The 18,875-nt window shown below is 42.0% G+C and overlaps 2 protein-coding genes across 2 annotated transcripts in view; both read right to left on the bottom strand.

Moving 5' to 3' along the window:
- The window catches only part of rab11al (RAB11a, member RAS oncogene family, like), a 15,183-nt gene extending 11,960 nt beyond the window's left edge, over positions 1-3,223 (bottom strand). Inside the window, exon 1 of the mRNA XM_083642612.1 lies at positions 2,905-3,223. Coding sequence (XP_083498738.1) covers positions 2,905-2,944 — 40 coding nt within the window. The 5' untranslated portion in view covers positions 2,945-3,223. The remainder of the gene's footprint in view (positions 1-2,904) is intronic.
- Positions 3,224-5,792: 2,569 nt separating this feature from the next.
- Positions 5,793-18,072, bottom strand: rab25b (RAB25, member RAS oncogene family b). The gene is made up of 5 exons (XM_083647771.1): positions 17,818-18,072; positions 13,163-13,358; positions 9,651-9,844; positions 8,674-8,754; positions 5,793-8,457 (listed from the first exon to the last, which is right to left on the bottom strand). The coding sequence occupies exons 1-5, from the start codon at positions 17,864-17,866 to the stop codon at positions 8,333-8,335; spliced, it is 645 nt and encodes a 214-aa protein (XP_083503897.1). The 5' UTR covers positions 17,867-18,072; the 3' UTR covers positions 5,793-8,332.
- Positions 18,073-18,875: the final 803 nt, after the last annotated feature.

Genomic DNA, 18,875 nt, shown 5'->3' with positions numbered 1-18,875 from the left:
TCCTCTAAAATGTACTGAAACAAGCATTATGGGGAAGAGTGTGGAAAGCTATTTCCACAACTGTCAGGTGAGTCAGCCGGCCAAAGGGAACTTACTCTACCAACTCACCAGCACACCACCCTGTTATTAGGAAATAGGTACCGGCTGTGGAATGTTGAAATCACATTAACAAATCAACCACTGTGTCTACATTTGTATTTAAGCAATGCTCGTCCTAAAGGCAAACTGTGTGTATTCAAGTTAATCACATGCTGCAACTGGTGTAACAGAAACACAGGTAGAAACCTGTCTGCAGTGATGTGGCTCGCTCAAGCTGAAAAAGTCAAACAATGGTCCACTTGTCCCAAAAGTAATCTTTCATTAACACAGCCTTGGTTAGAGTTTGTAGTTCAAAGAAGAAAGAGCAGCCTTTTCTTACAACTGGATGCCTCAGTCTGGGGACTACACTACCCAACAATGCGGCTACCCAACATGCCAAATGGTAACACTGAGATTCTCGATTTCCGTTGCCACAAAAGATCTTGGGTGGAGCCGAGGACAAAAATCATTACGCAACCAAATCCAGGTCCTTGCCATCAGAAACGTAATAGCGTGGCCAAGTCACACGCCCTTTCATCAACCTATTGTGTGGCTTTGCATTCCTCAGCTGAAAAGATATGACAACCTTCTAGGATACTACCCTGCACAAGTGACGTGGCATCATGTAGGATACTACCCTGCACAAGTGACGTGGCATCATGCATAGCCTATGTCTGCCTGAGACTGTCCGATTGCAGATCAATGGGACAATTCACATCACAATTTGTCAGATGGATAAAGCAATCTAATACTGAGTCCATGTGTTTGGTGAGATCCATTGATATCCCCCGAATCCCTTCAAATGAAAGGGAAAATTATCATCATATGTCTAAATTCATCCAGTCAATTCCTTTTCCATTTGTATAAAATTGAGTCTAGCTATCAAAAATAGAATCCTTTCAGTACAGTAGGCTAATTATTTTTGTTACCAGACCAGTACTGATTTTGAGGCATCAAAATTGATCAAAAAGCTTGAAAATGATCATTTGTAACTTTGTTACAGAGTGGGATTGCAGATTTTTGACTGAATTTATGACATTTTTAAACAAAATCCATTGGGAAAAGCAGATGGCATTAAGATAATTCACTCAGTTTTGCATAGTGAAATGTGCTTTCAATCAACAAAGAAATGTGCTGAAGGAGGAACCAGTATAAGAAGCATCAGAAATGGTATCATATTCTAAAGTTCCCCACAATCCCCGGCCCTAATGCTCATACCCAATCACAATCCCCGGCCCTAATGCTCATACCCAATCACAATCCCCGGCCCTAATGCTCATACCCAATCACAATCCCCGGCCCTAATGCTCATACCCAATCACAATCCCTGGCCCTAATGCTCATACCCAATCACAATCCCCGGCCCTAATGCTCATAATGCTCATAATACCCAATCACTGAAACAGCAATGAAAAGTAATGGAATGGAAGTGGGTATGGCTCAAATAAGAGGAAAAATGGATGACTTCCTGTGCCGAACCGTTTATGACTCACTGACAGCTCACCTGACTCATGTTATCCAATGGCCAGGAACAAAGGGAAGTGATAGGAACAAACGAGTCTTAGCAATCACACTAGCTCTTTCCTGGTGAGGTGAAAGATAGACTCGCCGACATTAGCCAACACCTTATCAGCACTTCTATGGAGTGCCGTGTCCTTGCGGGGTTGCATTAGATTCAGATAAATGTGCTATTTGGCCACCAAAAAACAATGCGGTTAATCTGATAGTGAGAGAGTCAATCTCGTCTTCTCTATTCTCGCTTTCCTTTTTTTTTTGTCAGAGAACGTCTGTGTGGACACGGACACACACACACACACACACACACACACACACACACACACACACACACACACACACACACTATGCAGGTATTTCCAGTTTGACTACACATGCTTGTTTAGTGTGCCATATTTGGACAAAGGACCGTGGGCACTTTGTTTCCCGTTGCTCATGACAAGGTGCAACTGGGGAACTACCGTTTCTATCAGGTAGCCACAGGGACTACTGCTTCAACATTTCCCCCTGCTTCAGTATCTTTGGTCAATGTCATAGGATACATTTGTGCCATTAGTCCTACTGCATAATTGATAGAAATATCTAGTCACCACCAGGCAAACCTGGCAGCCTACTACATATCTTTTAAAAAGCTGTGTCAGGGCATATTCACAAATGTTAGCCTAATTATTACAAGTAGTGTATTGTTTTGTGTATAGGTGTTTGTTACAGACTACAGGAGATAGGGCAAATAAAGATGGATGGTTCTGTTCAAGTGCCAGGATCTGTACATATTCTAGCCTGACTACACAAAGTCAGGTGATTTCCTGTAGTAGACAAAGTCAGATACAATCCACTCTAACAGTCGACTCTGTTTCTCTCCGAAAACAAGTCGGGATCAGCACTGTTTTCATGTGTCATCCCGCCACAGCTTATGACCCCTTGTTGGCCAATACCGCATCCCAAGATGATTGCATCATCGGCCTGCAAGATGATGACTCCACAGCAGATGCTACTTATTTAATGGGATAGAGTCCTTATAGCTACCTATACTGTATATCCATCCTGTTGCCTATAATGCATATCTGTCCCAAACAACGTTACAGTCCCAGCTGAGCTGCGTGTTTCCTCGACCCTGATATGTCGCTGGCCACCCATATACGCAGTGTTTGACAAGTTGTTGCTAATACATATTTAACACATCTGACACCACACGAAATGTACGCTACTCTCATAGGAAGTGCTGATAGCGTTGAGACGACGACAGGCTAGTGTAGCCTATGTTACGCGAAATACATAAACGTAATGTGCCAGAGATATACAACGACTTACCTTTAAAAAGATAGTCATATTCGTCCTCTCTGTTGGTCATAGTTTCTCCTCTTCGGCTACTCTCTAGCTAGGAATGTTAACCGGAGAAACTTCTTGTCTGTTTACTGCGAGACCAACCGACCACCGTTGACGACTCTTGTCTCGCACGGAAGGTTAATTCTCACTCTGACACCAACAAAAACGACTTGTTTAAAAAACGAATAAACACGACACGTTATTGTTGTTGTTTACAGACATGAAATTCCCAATAACAACTACTAACTAGCGTGCAAAAGTTTCGCTTCGTCTCCCTCACCCTCTGTCATTTGCCATTTCCCGAACGACGTAACGTCAATTGCTTAGCACCGCCTCTCGCTCGTTATTGGTCGATAGACGATGGACACCTGCCACTGTCGTTGCTGTGATTGGCTCACCCAGCCGCCGTTCATGATTTTACTGCTCGTCGTTACCACTGGGTGACGTCTTCAGGGCCCAAGCCTCTCTACAGTCTACAGGTATGTTGAGCCTAGGTTTACAGAGCCCAGCTGGCATAGGTCTACCTACAGTGACAGAGAGCTACCACAATTATCTCACTGCAGCCTGCAGTGCAGCCACAGGCGTTTCCTGACCGACTAGTGTGAGACAGTGCTCCCCGGGGAAGTCAAAGGAGCCATATTGAGAAATTTAATCAACTCTCTCCCCTCCCTCCCATGAGGACAGGCAATTCAAGGTGACCCATAACTGCTCGTCTGTACACTGAGAATAATTCAGTGGATCCCAAAGTGAGATCCAAGAACCCCATGGATTCCCACGGAGGTCGCCATCAAAATAAAGACATTTGGGTTGTATAGTATAATGTAGTTTTTTGTGGGCAGTATTGGCAATACCAATATCATATTTATAGCTTGAAGTCGATATCTTGTGACAAAAATAACCTACAAGTAGGCCTATTCTGTTTTTCCCTATTCTTGGCAGGGTGTGCCTTTGAGAGACATAGGCTACAGGTTTTCAGTTCAACACAAACAACGAACCAACTGAATTTAATCATTAGCACACCTTTAACCAGACAGGAGAAAGTGATCAGTGAAATTATCTGCTATTGTGTCTGGCTGAAATGATAACATGGGTACATGGCTCCTGAGAAAACATGGCTCATGAGAAAAACACTGATTTAGAATAGGACCGTCACTGCACTTTCAATGGTAGGGGGAAAACTCTGGGATACTTTAGGCCTTTAAATGAAACATGTATATAAAAAAAATGAATTAGAGATCATCTTGATATGGAATCACACCAGCTGCAATGCCCATGACGGGGCGTAGTAGGGGGGCCCTACTTCCGGCCCCCTTGCTTGGACTACACCCATCTTGAAAACTTGGCTTTCATTTGAATGTGAACTGCACCTTCGCGACTACATCTTGCACAGTTGTGATGCTATAAAAAAATTCATAAACAGTTTAAATTTGCGAAAATCAGCATTGCCAGTCCCTGCCTATGCCAATCCCCAATGCCCATGTGCAGTTTCTGATTGACTGGCCAACCCATTGGGGAAATAAATGGATGCAGACAGAAAGACAGAGTTTTCCTCATTCTATAGTAGGAATAGTAGGATGTGGGCCAGGGGCGTAAAGTAGGGGAGCTAATGTCGGAGGATCACACCCATTTTCAAACTCGGCCCTTCATTTTGATGTTAACTACACACCTGTAAAGTTTTGTGACTGAATCTTTGATGCTATGGTGTTTGCAAAATCTATCCACTGACATAAACACCTGCAAAGTACCCAAAACGGCTTCTGTGGTAGTTCCCACTACAATAGGTGTCTCCAGGATCACATTTTGCCATGATGACACGCACACACACAGACTCATGAGGGGAAAACATACTAGCCAATGTTGTCGTGGATGGTAATAAATTAAATGCAGATTTTACAGACTTTTCATGTATATTTGTGCCAAGGAGGGAAGGGAACCTGCATCATATCAAGGATGGATGACATTAACTGGTTGATATGTGATATTATAGTCCAATATGTGTCCCTTCCCTTGTTTTCATTGTCTCTAACTGGACTCCAATGAGTCCCCATAAAAATTCAGAGTAGTTTAATTCAACGTTAGTTCTATTTACTGCAGTATACAGAAAGCTGTTTTTATCATCCCCTCCAGTTTAACAGAAAGCTGTTTTTATCATCCCCTCCAGTGTTTTAACAGAAAGCTGTTTTTATCATCCCCTCCAGTGTTTTAACAGAAATCTGTTTTTATCATCCAGTGTTTTAACAGTGAGCTTTAAGGCTTTTACACTCATTCCATGAGCCGATATGACCTGAGCCAGTTAATCACCCCAGCACAGTTAGGGGGAAAGTCAATCTCATGTCTACAAAGGTTGCCCGACTCCTGACCCCTGACCTATTCTGTCAGATTGAAAGTCCTAAATTGATGTGTGTTTCTGGCTTTCCATAATTATATCCATTAAGGGGGGGACTCAAATCTTTTAAACATTGGGGTCTCAAGAATGTTCAGAAGTCATTATCGGGTTCACTGTGAAATAAGTTTGCAAAACTCTGATGCATCTAATCACAAGTCTTTGATCTGAAACAGTATGAGAGAGGCCTGGATTAGAACAGACGCGGGCCAAATAACATCTTCAAATATTTCCATGCTTTGTTTCGGCATACTCAAGGGCCAGCCAGATGACTGGAGTTTGACTCACAAGACGATGTAGTGTGTGCCAGAAAGTTTAGTTACAAAATCAATAAAAATATTTGCCAATAACATCTAGGCCTGATTTCTTTTAAATTTGTCTCTATAAATCATTTATTTATTTATAGATATATATCTGTATGGGTGTGTATATGTGTGTGTGTATGATGTATATATATATATACACACACTTGGTACTTTAGTTTGTTTGCTTTTTAATATACAGAGACCATGGGGATAGGGAGGGTTAGGGGTATGGAGGGTTAGTGCAGGTGTTTGCTTTATTATTCTTCCGTACCAATTGTTGTCTACCATTTGAAAGGATGTGTTGAATTGTTAATGGGGAAAGGTGAGTGAGTGTGTGTGTGTGTGTGTGTGTGTGTGTGTGTGTCTGTGAGAAAGAGTGTATGTGTCTATTGTTTATGTCCATATGATATTACTTACTTTAATTACTATATAATAGTGCTTGTATGTGCTACGTGTTATATAGATATGTGGATATATGTGTATCTTGCGTACATGTGTGTATGTCTACTCGTATACATCCTACATACTCTTATTCCTGTTGGAGTCACTCACTTGCTTATCAATGTGGTATGCTTTGTTCACCTGCAAATCTTAAAAAAATAATAAAAAAAAGTAAAATAAAATAAAATAAATCATTTATTTCACAACAGACAGAAACAGTCTAATCATAGATCATCAGCTGGAGCACATCCAAAGTAAGACTAGATTAGACTAGCCATGCAAAGTGTTGTCATGAAGAAAACATAAAAACAATCACTTGTAATTTACATTTAAAACATCACACATAAAATAACATGCGGGCGTAAGCTTTTCTCCTCTCCTCTGCATTGATTATACACATGTATATCATGTTCACACAGTTTCTTCTTTGACCTACGTTCAGGTAATTAACAGAAACCCTTAAAAGATGGACCAAGGCCTCCAGCTACTAGGGGTGGGGGAAAAAATCGATACACCACAGTATCGCGATATTTTGCCTGACGATATTGTATCGATATTTGGACGCCAAGTATCGATATTGCAAAAAAAAAAAAAAAAAAAAATTTGCAGGCCATGCCAGGCCACCGGGCTACTATAAACTTTAGTTCCAAGGCCAGCAGTAAACAAACGGTAGCATATTTTCATTTTGTTTTAACAGTAACAGTTTTGTCATAACAGTAATTTACAAATTCCCCAGTTACTGAATGGGCTGCACAAGATGTTTTGTGTAAGTTAAGTGAAGTTGCAAAAACTACATAAGTACAGTAGTCCACACACACATCCAGTTAAGGTGGACTGTAAGTAGACTGTAACAAACAGTTCAGTTTGTCAGGTGCATGCAACTATGACATGACTTTATGAAAGTTGTTGGTATGTCTACTTGACAATGTTGCTGCAATAAAATGGTTGAAGTCAGATGTACAGACTGAAAAATTGTTCTTATATAAATCAGATGATGACAAAGTTTTCCTTTGGGGACATCATTTGCAGTTGAAAATGTAAGAAATCGCAATATATCGAAATATCGCAATATTCAATATATCGCAATATCGATATATCGCAATATCGAAAATATCGCAGTATCGCAATACTATCGTATCGTGACTCAAGTATCGTTTCAGTATCGTATCGTGGGCATCTGGTGATTCCCACCCCTACCAGCTACATTCATCCACCTTCCGTCATCTTTTGAAAGCCACCATGTAGCTTGTAGAACTTAAAAATCAGTCATTTTAGAGTGGCATCACTCAAGCCAGCATTAGCGTTATGGTCCCCAAGGTTTCTCTGTCACCTGCCTCTGGTCTATGGCTGCAGCAGGGAGTTCCCCTGTCGCCCACTGGGAGGGAGGGGTGTGAGATCAGATGTTCCTGCAGCAGGGCTTCTCCTCTATGTTGTCTGGAGGGAGGGGTGTGAGATCAGATGTTCCTGCAGCAGGGCTTCTCCTCTGTGTTGTCTGGAGGGAGGGGTGTGAGATCAGATGTTCCTGCAGCAGGGCTTCTCTATGTTGTCTGGAGGGAGGGGTGTGAGAGCAGGTGTTCCTGCAGCAGGGCTTCTTCTCCTCTGTGTTGTCTGGAGGGAGGGGTGTGAGATCAGATGTTCCTGCAGCAGGGCTTCTTCTCCTCTGTGTTGTCTGGAGGGAGGGGTGTGAGAGCAGGTGTTCCTGCAGCAGGGCTTCTTCTTCTCTGTGTTGTCTGGAGGGAGGGGTGTGAGATCAGATGTTCCTGCAGCAGGGCTTCTTCTCTGTGTTGTCTGGAGGGAGGGGTGTGAGAGCAGATGTTCCTGCAGCAGGGCTTCTTCTCTGTGTTGTCTGGAGGGAGGGGTGTGAGAGCAGATGTTCCTGCAGCAGGGCTTCTTCTCCTCTGTGTTGTCTGGAGGGAGGGGTGTGAGAGCAGATGTTCCTGCAGCAGGGCTTCTTCTCCTCTGTGTTGTCTGGAGGGAGGGGTGTGAGATCAGATGTTCCTGCAGCAGGCCTTCTTCTCTGTGTTGTCTGGAGGGAGGGGTGTGAGATCAGATGTTCCTGCAGCAGGGCTTCTCCTCTGTGTTGTCTGGAGGGAGGGGTGTGAGATCAGATGTTCCTGCAGCAGGGCTTCTTCTCCTCTGTGTTGTCTGGAGGGAGGGGTGTGAGATCAGATGTTCCTGCAGCAGGCCTTCTTCTCTGTGTTGTCTGGAGGGAGGGGTGTGAGATCAGATGTTCCTGCAGCAGGGCTTCTTCTCCTCTGTGTTGTCTGGAGGGAGGGGTGTGAGATCAGATGTTCCTGCAGCAGGGCTTCTTCTCCTCTGTGTTGTCCGCTTTGGAGTCGGGATTGGTCAGCGACAAGGCCTTGATGGAGCCCCGGGTCACCTCCTTACTGCTCACCTTCCTCTGAATGTCTATGCACAGATAACTACATTTTAGACTAACACAGACAGAAGCTGCAGCCTTTGACAGAAATAGTGAGTAACCACCGAGAGCCAAAGCACAGTTAACTAAGTTCATTTCACTCTTATTCCAATTTTAGACATGAATAATATATTTACACAAGGGCCAAAAGCCAACAAGACACTGGTTTAAAAGTATGTAAAATACATGAAAATTAATTACCGTACCTGCTAGGACATTGTTGAATGCTGCCTCGACATTTGTTGACTCCAAAGCTGAGGTCTCCAGAAACAACAGACCTTTCTTTTCTGGATAGAGCAAACAAGGAGGCAAGAGCAATAACATTGTTACAGTACATTATTCATGTATTCATTAAATACTTTTGGGGTCATTTTCGACTGTAAATAGTGGTAGAGCTCAGCAGGACCACAGTCTGCATTGACAGCCATTTGAAAATGGACCAGTTTCTACACATGTTCTCATTGTTCTGTCAGCACAGGCTACTTTCTCCAACACATTGATCATTTGCTTGTCCGAGCACCTGATTTACATATTTTGTAATGCAAACACTTGAGCAGAAATGCAGTCTATTACACCAGGCTCCCAAACAATCTATTGCTTGTCAGATTTACAGTGACTCTAATCAGCAAGTAGCATAAATGAACAGGAATTTGTCTTGGTGCATGGCCCTAGACTTCGCTAACATTAGAGATGGGACAATAGCTTTCCTTGCAATACAATATGATTCAACACGCACAATATCATGTAATGAATAAATGTAAATGAAAAGAATGTATGATTGTGCAGAGATCGTTCTAAGACACACATCTTTCTAGCAATGGCACTGGCTCGCTAAAATGTCATTAGAAAGTGCAAATATTATAATTTTGATGGAGAGCTTCTGAAATTGTGATGGCAAGCTTATTTCATTTTAGATTACTACAGCATACTAAACTATACTAATATCATGATAATCATGATATTAGAAAAATGAATCATGACATGATTCATTTTTCTGCCCCACAATGCATATTGTCGCATTTTTGTATTGTAATACACTGAATTTGGATATAAATCTTCCCGTAAACACTCACCAAATAACAAGTGTCCATTTTCCATAAAGAAAATGCAATGAACTTACAAATCCTATGTGATGGTTCAACACAACTGTAATGCTTTGAGACTTGAGAGATTTGTAGGCTACCTGCAAAGTCTTTGGCCTCCTCAGTGGGCACGGATCGCTCCGAGGCCAAATCAGTCTTGTTGCCCACCAGCATGACCACTATGTGGGGGTCAGCGTGGTCGTACAGCTCCTTCAGCCAGCGCTCCACACTCTCATAGGTCAGGTGTTTGGTGACGTCATAGACCAGCAGCGCGCCAACAGCTCCTCGGTAATACCTGGTTAGAGGAGATTTACTTTACAGTTAGATATTGATGTGTCTGCTTTTCTGTTTTGATCAACATCTGTTGCCCTCCCCCCCCATGATGCTATGGTCAGTGGAGCTGGAGGTGAAATGATGTAAATAAAATCGGAAATGATGGAAAAACAGCAATATACTGTACATATAGCTACATAATAGCATTATGTTGCCTATGTAAGCATTGCCCTATCAGAAGAGGGCAAGTATTTGTTGCCCAGTCAATTGAAAGAATTGTTAATCGCTATTGTTTGCTCTGAAGTCCTGAACCAATCAATATTTCCTTCACAAGTTCCCCTTCTAAGTCCCCCTCTTCCAGCAGTGTGATTAATTCCAGTTTAATAGGTTTTAGCTGTTAGAGCACAAATGGAGAATTCTATGGGAGGGCAAATTAGCATATTGGAATAAGTCGGCAAAGTAATTACTCAAAAAGCCAGGCTGTCAGAAAAGACCTAATCCTCCGGTAGCATAGCATATCCTCAGATTTTCCGCGTGGTAAAAATTAAATGGACATGGTTCTACTGTTCTAAAACATCTTTCCATACTGTTAATCCTTCCAGCTTCATTACAAAAAGAACAAATCAGGGATTTCCTCAGCTAGAAGTCGTGGAAGGTTGAGTGTTCAAATAAAGTAGAACGCTGCACGGGCCTCAAATCTAGGCCCTAGCCCAGCCTGGGCCCTACATGTTCGGGCCTACGGCTTGTCTAAAATAAAGAAGAAATCAGGGATTTCCTCAGCTAGAAGTCGCAGAGGGTTGAGTGTTCAAATAAAGCTCTCTCTTCTACAATTGGATTTTTGGACACAAGTGTGCCAGTTGGAAATTGGCTGGAAACGAGAATCTGCTGGTTGTTTTTCAGGTTATGTGGGAGGAAACTGAAGATCAGTGCCTGTCCTTACGTGTGTTTTGGCACCACCTAAAAACATCAACATGGAGAAACAATATGGAGAAACAAAACAAGCATAATTATGTGTTTATGGGTGTGACAGTGTGTGGATGCTTAAAAAGAATGTGCAATTTCCAACACATCAATGTGTCTAGTGTAGGACAACACATTTCAATATATAACAACACATAAGGACAACACGTGTACTTAGTGAAGGCTTACTAATTGAAGGCTACACTACAAGATGTTAATATGTAAAAATACACGAATTTTATTGGACTAAAACAGAAAGTGGTGCTGTAATAGAGAACATACATCATCCCCACTAATACCCTGTAGTGTAGATTCAGTCTAGCCTATTTGCTCAAATTGATTTGAGTTGGGTGTTGGGTTTGGTCACTTTTAGTCTCTGGAACGAGTTCTCCGCCTGTAGAAAGCTGAACTCACCAATATTGTATACTGATGCTACTCACTTAACAGGATGTATGGGTAATGAAGTCCTTCGAAGTTTCTAAAATGTTAAGTTACCTTCTACTTCCCCTGGGAGATATCGGTGATGTACTTTCATTTCTGGGTCCATTTTGTTTTCTGGTGGTGAATTTTTCTTATTCAGTGGATAACTGACCAAACAAAGATGATATGACATCACTAATTTGAAGATATTTGCGCTGAGCTACAATGCAGTTTGATATCAGAAAATGTTTAATCTTTGAAACGTCAACTGTAAACAGTTTTGGTGTCAGTCCTCTCGTAATCAAAGAGCTTCTCTCTAGTCTAGACTCACTATTTTGCAATAAAGTGTAACAATCATAGAGCAATCCATTGTAGAATACAATATTAGCCTCAATAGGCCATAATGCAATGCATGAATAAGGGGCTTTCAAGCTATTTACCCACACCAAGCAATAAGTTCACTCCCATTCTCTGGGGGTTGTTGTAAGTCTTTCTGAGAAATGTAAGAAATCACTAACTGAAGCAGAAGTAGACAAGGCAGGTTGAAGGAAAGTGGGCACAAGAAAAAATTAAATTAAAACAATGCATCATAAAGTAACTACTGAGATGCATTGAACATCACAGATTGATGTCTAGAAGTGGAAGAGTAACCTCGCGAGGGATTTTGTCACTCAGCCTGTTTCCGGCCTAGAGCCCGCCCTAGACAGGAAACAAGCAGCAGAAACAATAAGAAAATAAAACGGCAAACAACAAAACAAAAGATGAACGTACCGAACAAAGTTTTTGAAGAAGTTCTTGTAGAAACATTCACAATATCACATAGCCTATTTTAAGCCAATACAGAAGCTTTGCATCAGACAATTAATCGAGGAAAGAGACGTTCTCGCGTGTCTACCAACTGGAGTGCCAACTGCTTGGGAAGAACTTTTCAAACAAATGGCCAGTTGATGGAATAGTTATAGTTGTCTGTCCGCTGTTATCGATAATGGAGGATCAAGTACAACAGTTGAAATCCAAAGGCATCTCTGCTGCCTGTGCTGGGAAAGACATTGATCATAAGATTTCACATGGTGAGTACTCCATTGTCTTTGGCTCTCCAGAAACCTTCCTCAGCAGTGACTACTGGAGAAATGTGCTAACGCTACTATACAACTTGTGTTGTTCTTTTTATCAGGCTCTAGCTAACGTAACCTCGTGTCAAGCTAACGGCAACAAAGAAGATTTCTTGGCGCACTAGTTCCCGGTATTTTGTTTCCTGTTTCCTTGATTTACGCCCGCATGGCCAAAAGCGGTGTAAACCGTGACTAGTGGAAGAGTATCCAACGGTGAATGTTTCCTTGCCTTGCTAATACAAGTGTGTGTGTGTGTGTGTGTGTGTGTGTGTGTGTGTGTGTGTGTGTGTGTGTGTGTGTGTGAGTGCGTGCGTGCGTGCGTGCCTGTGTGCATATTGTGAAGAGGGAGTGAGTATGTGTTTATCAATTTGATCTCACCCCATTTCGTACAAATACCACAGTATTACACTTTCAAAATCTGCAGAACTCAAATTTCACAGGCAGTTTATACACCTTGGGGTTGGCGTTAGGCACTTGTCAGTGGCCCCCTGGTGGTTGGGGTTAGGCACTTGTCAGTGGCCCCCTGGTGGTTGGGGTTAGGCACTTGTCAGTGGCCCCCTGGTGGTTGGGGTTAGGGTTTGGATATGGGTCAAGGTTAGGGATGGAAACTCCACGAACATCCAGCAGAGCCGCATATTCACCCTCCTCCGTGGTTAGGAAGTGAACCCTAAACCCTAGCAATTTTGACATTTGGCGTATTCAGGCCATGTTATTTAATAGTGCAATACTGTGTTATTTGTACTACTTTTGAAGAGTCTGTGCTGGTGTGCAGTGCTGCTGCACAAAGCTGTGCTGGTGTGCAGTGCTGATGCATAAAGCTGTGCTGGTTGTTTGGCTTGGTAACTCACGCAGAGGTGATGGCCCGGTAGCGCTCCAGCCCGGCCGTGTCCCAGATCTGGGCCTTGATGGTGAAGCCTTGCAGCTGCACCGTCCGCGTGCTGAACTCCACCCCGATGGTGGTGCGGCTGTCATGGTTAAACTCGTTCTTGGTGAAGCGGGACAGCAGGTTGCTCTTGCCTACACCTGATTCTCCTATCAGAACCACTGCAGAGGAGAGATGGGCCAGAATGGAGGGTCATTGTAAAATGGAAACAAGATAGCAAATCTTGTAGGCAGTACCTGCTTGAGACATAGCTCTCCCTCTAAAAATCCTAGCCAGATGTACATGATCAGCTTAGTGATGATGAGGTATCAAATGTAACCCTTGACGACACACAGGATGCAGTAGCCTACTTGTGATGTTTTGCAGCCTCTTGTTTTGACTGTCAAAAGACTAAAGCCAATATATCCCCCATGTGCCGTGTACCATAAGAAGACAAAACTCCTGCAAGTTCTCTTTACATCGCTCTGACCGCTCCTTCCTGCTCCAATTCACAGCTATTATTCCTAAATGAGGTCGTTAGGTGTGTCAATCTCCATTTCCGTCTTAAATTAAATCCTCAGTCTTAGCTGTCTGATACTGTGGATCATTACAACATTAGGGCAATGGTGTCCCATTTTAAAAACAGCACCACGCCCGTATGGTAAATGACTTTAATCCTAACTGAAGTATGCAGAACAAACAGAGGAGAGGAGGAGAGAAGGTAGGGAGAAGCCTTTCTAAGTAGGAAAATATGTGAGATGCTTGGCTATAAAAAAAAAAGGTCTTGATTGGGAAAGGGACAATTTGACATGATGAAGTCCAGTCATCTTTAGTATGCTTTACTTCTTCATTTAGACAGTGTTGAACAAAGAGGACAGAGTGGAGAAGTCATGATTTGAATACAGTATCTGCCAGTGAGTTAGATGTGGTGTGGTTACAAAATCAGTAGTATATCAGAAAACTGTAGACAGTTTTGCAGTCATTCATCTACAGTATGTTTCACAGTTATTGAGAGTTGATTTGAGTTAAGTTTGTGGACCAGTTTGTAGTCTACAACCTACTCAAATCAACTCTCAATAACTAAATGAATGACTGCAAAATGGTTAGTTTTCTGATATACTACTGATTCTGAGTGTTCCTTTAACATTAGACATTTTGAAGTTTTGTTGTTATTCTTCCTTCACAGAACTTGTCAGATTGGGGTGGGTAGGATCTAAAAAAAAAAGTAATTTTAGGACAATTGAAGGACAAATATATATTTTTGCCGCTAATTTATCAAATGTCTGGAGAGAAAAAGTAAACTAAAGATCAAAGCAACTCAAACTGTAATCTCTTTTAGAGAGTTTGATCAAGTTAAAAGTCCTTCTACCGTTTGTTTATTTGGGATAGAAACACAATGGTCAAGACTTCCAAGAAAAAGGGACGTAGCAACACCTTATGCAAAGGAACAAGGGCCCCCATCACACTGTGCACGCACACACACACACACACACACACACACACACACACACACACACACACACACACACACACACACACACACACACACACACACACACACACACACACACACACACACACACACACACACACCTTTCTTCCGGCAGAAAACTGAAAACCTTGAAAGAAACCCTTTGTTTCCTGTAATGAAAGTCTCTCTAGACTGCAGCAAGCCATTCCAAATCAGGTGTAACAGGTTGAGCTACTCCCTTTCATCTTGGTCAGAGAAACTTATCTACCATGTAAATACAGGGAACAACAGAGAGAACCCCCCCTCTCGGTACTTTTCACTGACGCATGTTTGGGTTTCAGTTGTAAGTAGCTGAGTCAGATAGAGAGAAGGGCTTGGCTTATATTGACACGGATAAGAAATTATGACGGCACAATGAAGCAACACTGACACCAGGATGAGACAGTCCTTAGACAAAGATAGTAATCCAAGCTCTTGTTAACATCTCCTGTCAGGGAAAATCATATGTGATACACACAATAATTTAAAGAGGAATATTGAATTTCAGCATTATGCTTCTCCAATGCCATAGGACAGCATTCACTACTGTCAACTGCAGTGCAGGAAACAAGGAAACTGCCAACTGCCAACATTCTGGTTGGCAGTTGTTGGAGAATGTTTGATTGGTGTGCCATGGGCAAATATGGACAAACAAGGTTTGAACATGTTGAACCTGACCTAACATCCAAACAAGGACAGACAGCCATGGCACACCAAACAAACATCTGTGTTTGTCCGTGTTTGTTGGAGAATGTTGGTGTGGGCTTAATGTATGACTGTGCCATATTGTATGGCAAAAACATCATGAGTAGGGTAGTTCACTACTGAAAACGCTACTGAGATTTGAATGTAAACTACCACCCAGCTACTGCAAATAAACTAGTAATTGAACTAGATGTAGATAACTACTCCCCAACACTGCCAATACACAGCGCTAAATCATTTGATAGAAAAAGTGAATGTAGTTCCCTAAGATGATTTTCTGAGTGCTACATTGCTGATTCATATTGGCGAGTATTACTATAAATTAAACTTATTTGGGTGTAAAGGTGAGACATCATGTGCATAAATCACCAAAAACAAGACTGAGTTGTTTAGATCCACTACTGAGCTGTCCTAGGTCACAACAGAGACAGCAGAAATTCAGACGGCATCAGTGAGAGCAGGGATCTTCTACTGAACTTTACAGTGAATCACTGAAGCGGAGGTCAAATTTGGACTCTACAAATCATTATGAACTATGATCAGAAATGCCAACACTGTTTCCCCAACATCTGCTCATTCTCATAAAGGCACACTCTTTGAAAGCATCATTTGCACCCAGTTCTGGTCTTATGTTTAACCTGGAGTAAAAAAAAAAAAAAAAAAAAAAAAAAGTGAGCAGCAAGGAATGTTTTACAAGTTACTCTACTTTGGTTTGTTTTGGGTAATTGTTCACTGCAGCCAGATCATTGTACTTCTGTTTTTCTTTGGGTTAGATGAGAATGGTTTCCCCCACTCTCCTCCACTACTGAATAACTTCTTATGCAAACAATACTCCTAGTTTCTATGGTGATACAGGACAAGAGGCCTTCAGAATCTCCAACAGCCCGGTTTGTCCATTCTGAGGAAGTTAGGAAGAACCTGATGCCTTGCCGAAAGGATTACATTTTCCTTTTGTTTGTTCTCATGACCTTCAGGAGGACTGCCAATATAGACAGTTGCACTGTGCTGTACCATGTACACAGTACTTCTGTTAATGCTTATACAGCTCTCAAATCTGTGTGGGAACTTTAAATATTAAGATGGTATATTCAACAGACGAAAAAGTAAATGGTAGCTAATGACTTCAATAATATGCAACAGTGGAAAGATTCTTTGTAAGATCAAATATCCACCAACTGAAACATGCAATACTTTGACAAAACGATTGCTAGCATGAAATAAATTCAGCATTATTCAACCATGAGCCATTTACATGTAGGCCTGGAAAGTCTGCAGGTTTTCATTGCAACCAAAGTTAAGACTAGCTGTTTCCATTGATTCGTTCTGTCTCTTTGGTTGGAGGTGTGCTAATCAGTGAATTCATGGTGGGAATCACAATCTTCAGCCTCAATGGTGCATGATTGTAGAACACTGCAGTGATGAGTTTATTTCATGCTAGCATTTTTTCAAGAGTACGTATTGCAAAGCTCAGCTTGTGGCTATCTCACAGAAACTCTTGAAATGGATCATGCTATATTACTGAATAACATCAGACTCTGGAAACAATTATCGTGGCTTCTCCATCTACCTCTTACCAAATGTTAAATCACTTGACCTCATCATGAACCATCGCCTCTCTTTGCTTCTCGTCTGTTTAGATAGATCCAGTAGCTGAACCAGCAGCTTATCATCAATCACTATGCCATAGTAAAACGTACCATGCTTTTTTTTCCTGGTTTGAGAGCAGAATGAATGGAATGAGTGTTTTTGCTTCTCCCTGATCTTAAAAAATGTTTGGTTGAACAAGATCGGGGGGGAAAACAAAACATTTTATCCTTTATATTTTCAGAGAAAATTGAGTGATGTACTTCAGATTAAGATTTATGGTTGTTGTGTTTGTTTTGAAACCAAACTCTTGAGTAATAAATGTTCTTTTGCATGGAATGCTACTGATAAACAGCATTACAAGTAGGCTACACATCCTGATAGCAGCCATATTATGCACATACCTCAGCAGAGACAATGCAGGTAATGTGATTGCAATATCACTGTGTCTTGTGGTTGTGCAACTCTTCCATCCAAAGATCTTTAGCACTCAGTTCTGAATAATGCCTAGTCTTGTATTTACCTACATAAACTGACCAGCAAATCAATTGAGACAGCTTTGAAAAATTCAAATATCTGCATAAAAATCTATATATGCATTCACAGGCAAATTCAGGACATTTAGCAGGATTGTATGGGTACATGATTAATGATCAGTATTGTGTTGGTAGTGGCACACAGCATCCATTACTGCCCCTGTACATCCCCCACTTCATAACATCCAGTAGACTATAATCTGAAAAACCAAATTAAGTAATGTTATAAAATGACACCTGTCAAAGACTTGAAGAACTGTGCCTATTTGGGCACTAAATCAAGTAAGTGGGAGAAAACATGCTCACCTTTAAAGACAAAGTTGTAGGCTTCATCTGACCCCATATTTTTGCCCATATGTTGCCAGCCCAGTGTGCTGCCTCGTCTCCGACTCCAGCACTCAGATTGATCAGAGGAGTAATGTGACACTAATAGACACCACTGTGCAAACTGTCTCCCAGAGCCTCAGACTTCAGCTAAGAAAATAGCTGCATACATGTTTTGAGACATAGCCTGTCCTTCACTAGCCTTCCCTATGTTAGCAGAGAGCTGGCTTGTTTGAACAAGACGTGCTGCGTGTAGCCAGGTCGGTCTGTTGCAGAGGGTGGACATGGGGGGTTGGGTTGGCGAGGGGTGGGGCGAGGAGGGAGGTGTGTCCTAGTGATAGTGGGAGAGCAGGGCAGGTTGGACAGGTGGGGCGACTGGCAGGTACAGCCAGGCGCCTCCTGTTGGATCAATGATGCATGTGTTTGTGTTATACCCCCATTTCTCCCTGTTGTTTCTTCTCGATATTCTCATCTCCTGGCCTCCTGTTTCAAAGTCAATTGATGCAGTGTGACCAAAATAAATTCTTGCACATTTACTGAACTTTGTGATTTATGTGATTCTGATTCAAAATGCAGTTGATATCAAAAGTCCACGCATGCTTTCAGATTTTAGTTGTGCACCCTTCAGGTAACACTTACTACAGTGTACAAGCACCCATTTCCTTTGTCAGTTTTCAGAAGTCTCCTCCAATGGAGCACATCTTTTTGCCACATTCTTCTTTGAAGAAGTTGTCAGCCCTGGTGCACGCTAGAGCAGTCTGCAGATTTACCATAGAATTGAGGTCTGAGCTCTATGGGAACAGTCCAGGATGCGGATACTCATTTTGTTGCTGCCCCTTCCTTGGATAATTTGGCTGTTCTTTGGATTGTTGGCATGTTAAAAAGTGACATTGTTAGGTTTTTTTTGGCTCCTAATCTGGACCTTTGGGCATTGAGTTGTCAAACAACTCATAACTTGTGTTAGGTCCTTGTTAGCCATGTTTGTCTCTACACACCGATGTGCCTTCACTCAGATTAGCTTTTAATTGATCTCTAGGCCA

Source organism: Poromitra crassiceps (assembly GCF_964638095.1).
Source record: "Poromitra crassiceps genome assembly, chromosome: 1".
NCBI lineage: Eukaryota > Metazoa > Chordata > Actinopteri > Beryciformes > Melamphaidae > Poromitra > Poromitra crassiceps.
Note: the sequence above shows the minus strand (reverse complement) of the source record. Positions and strands in the feature narration are given on the sequence as shown.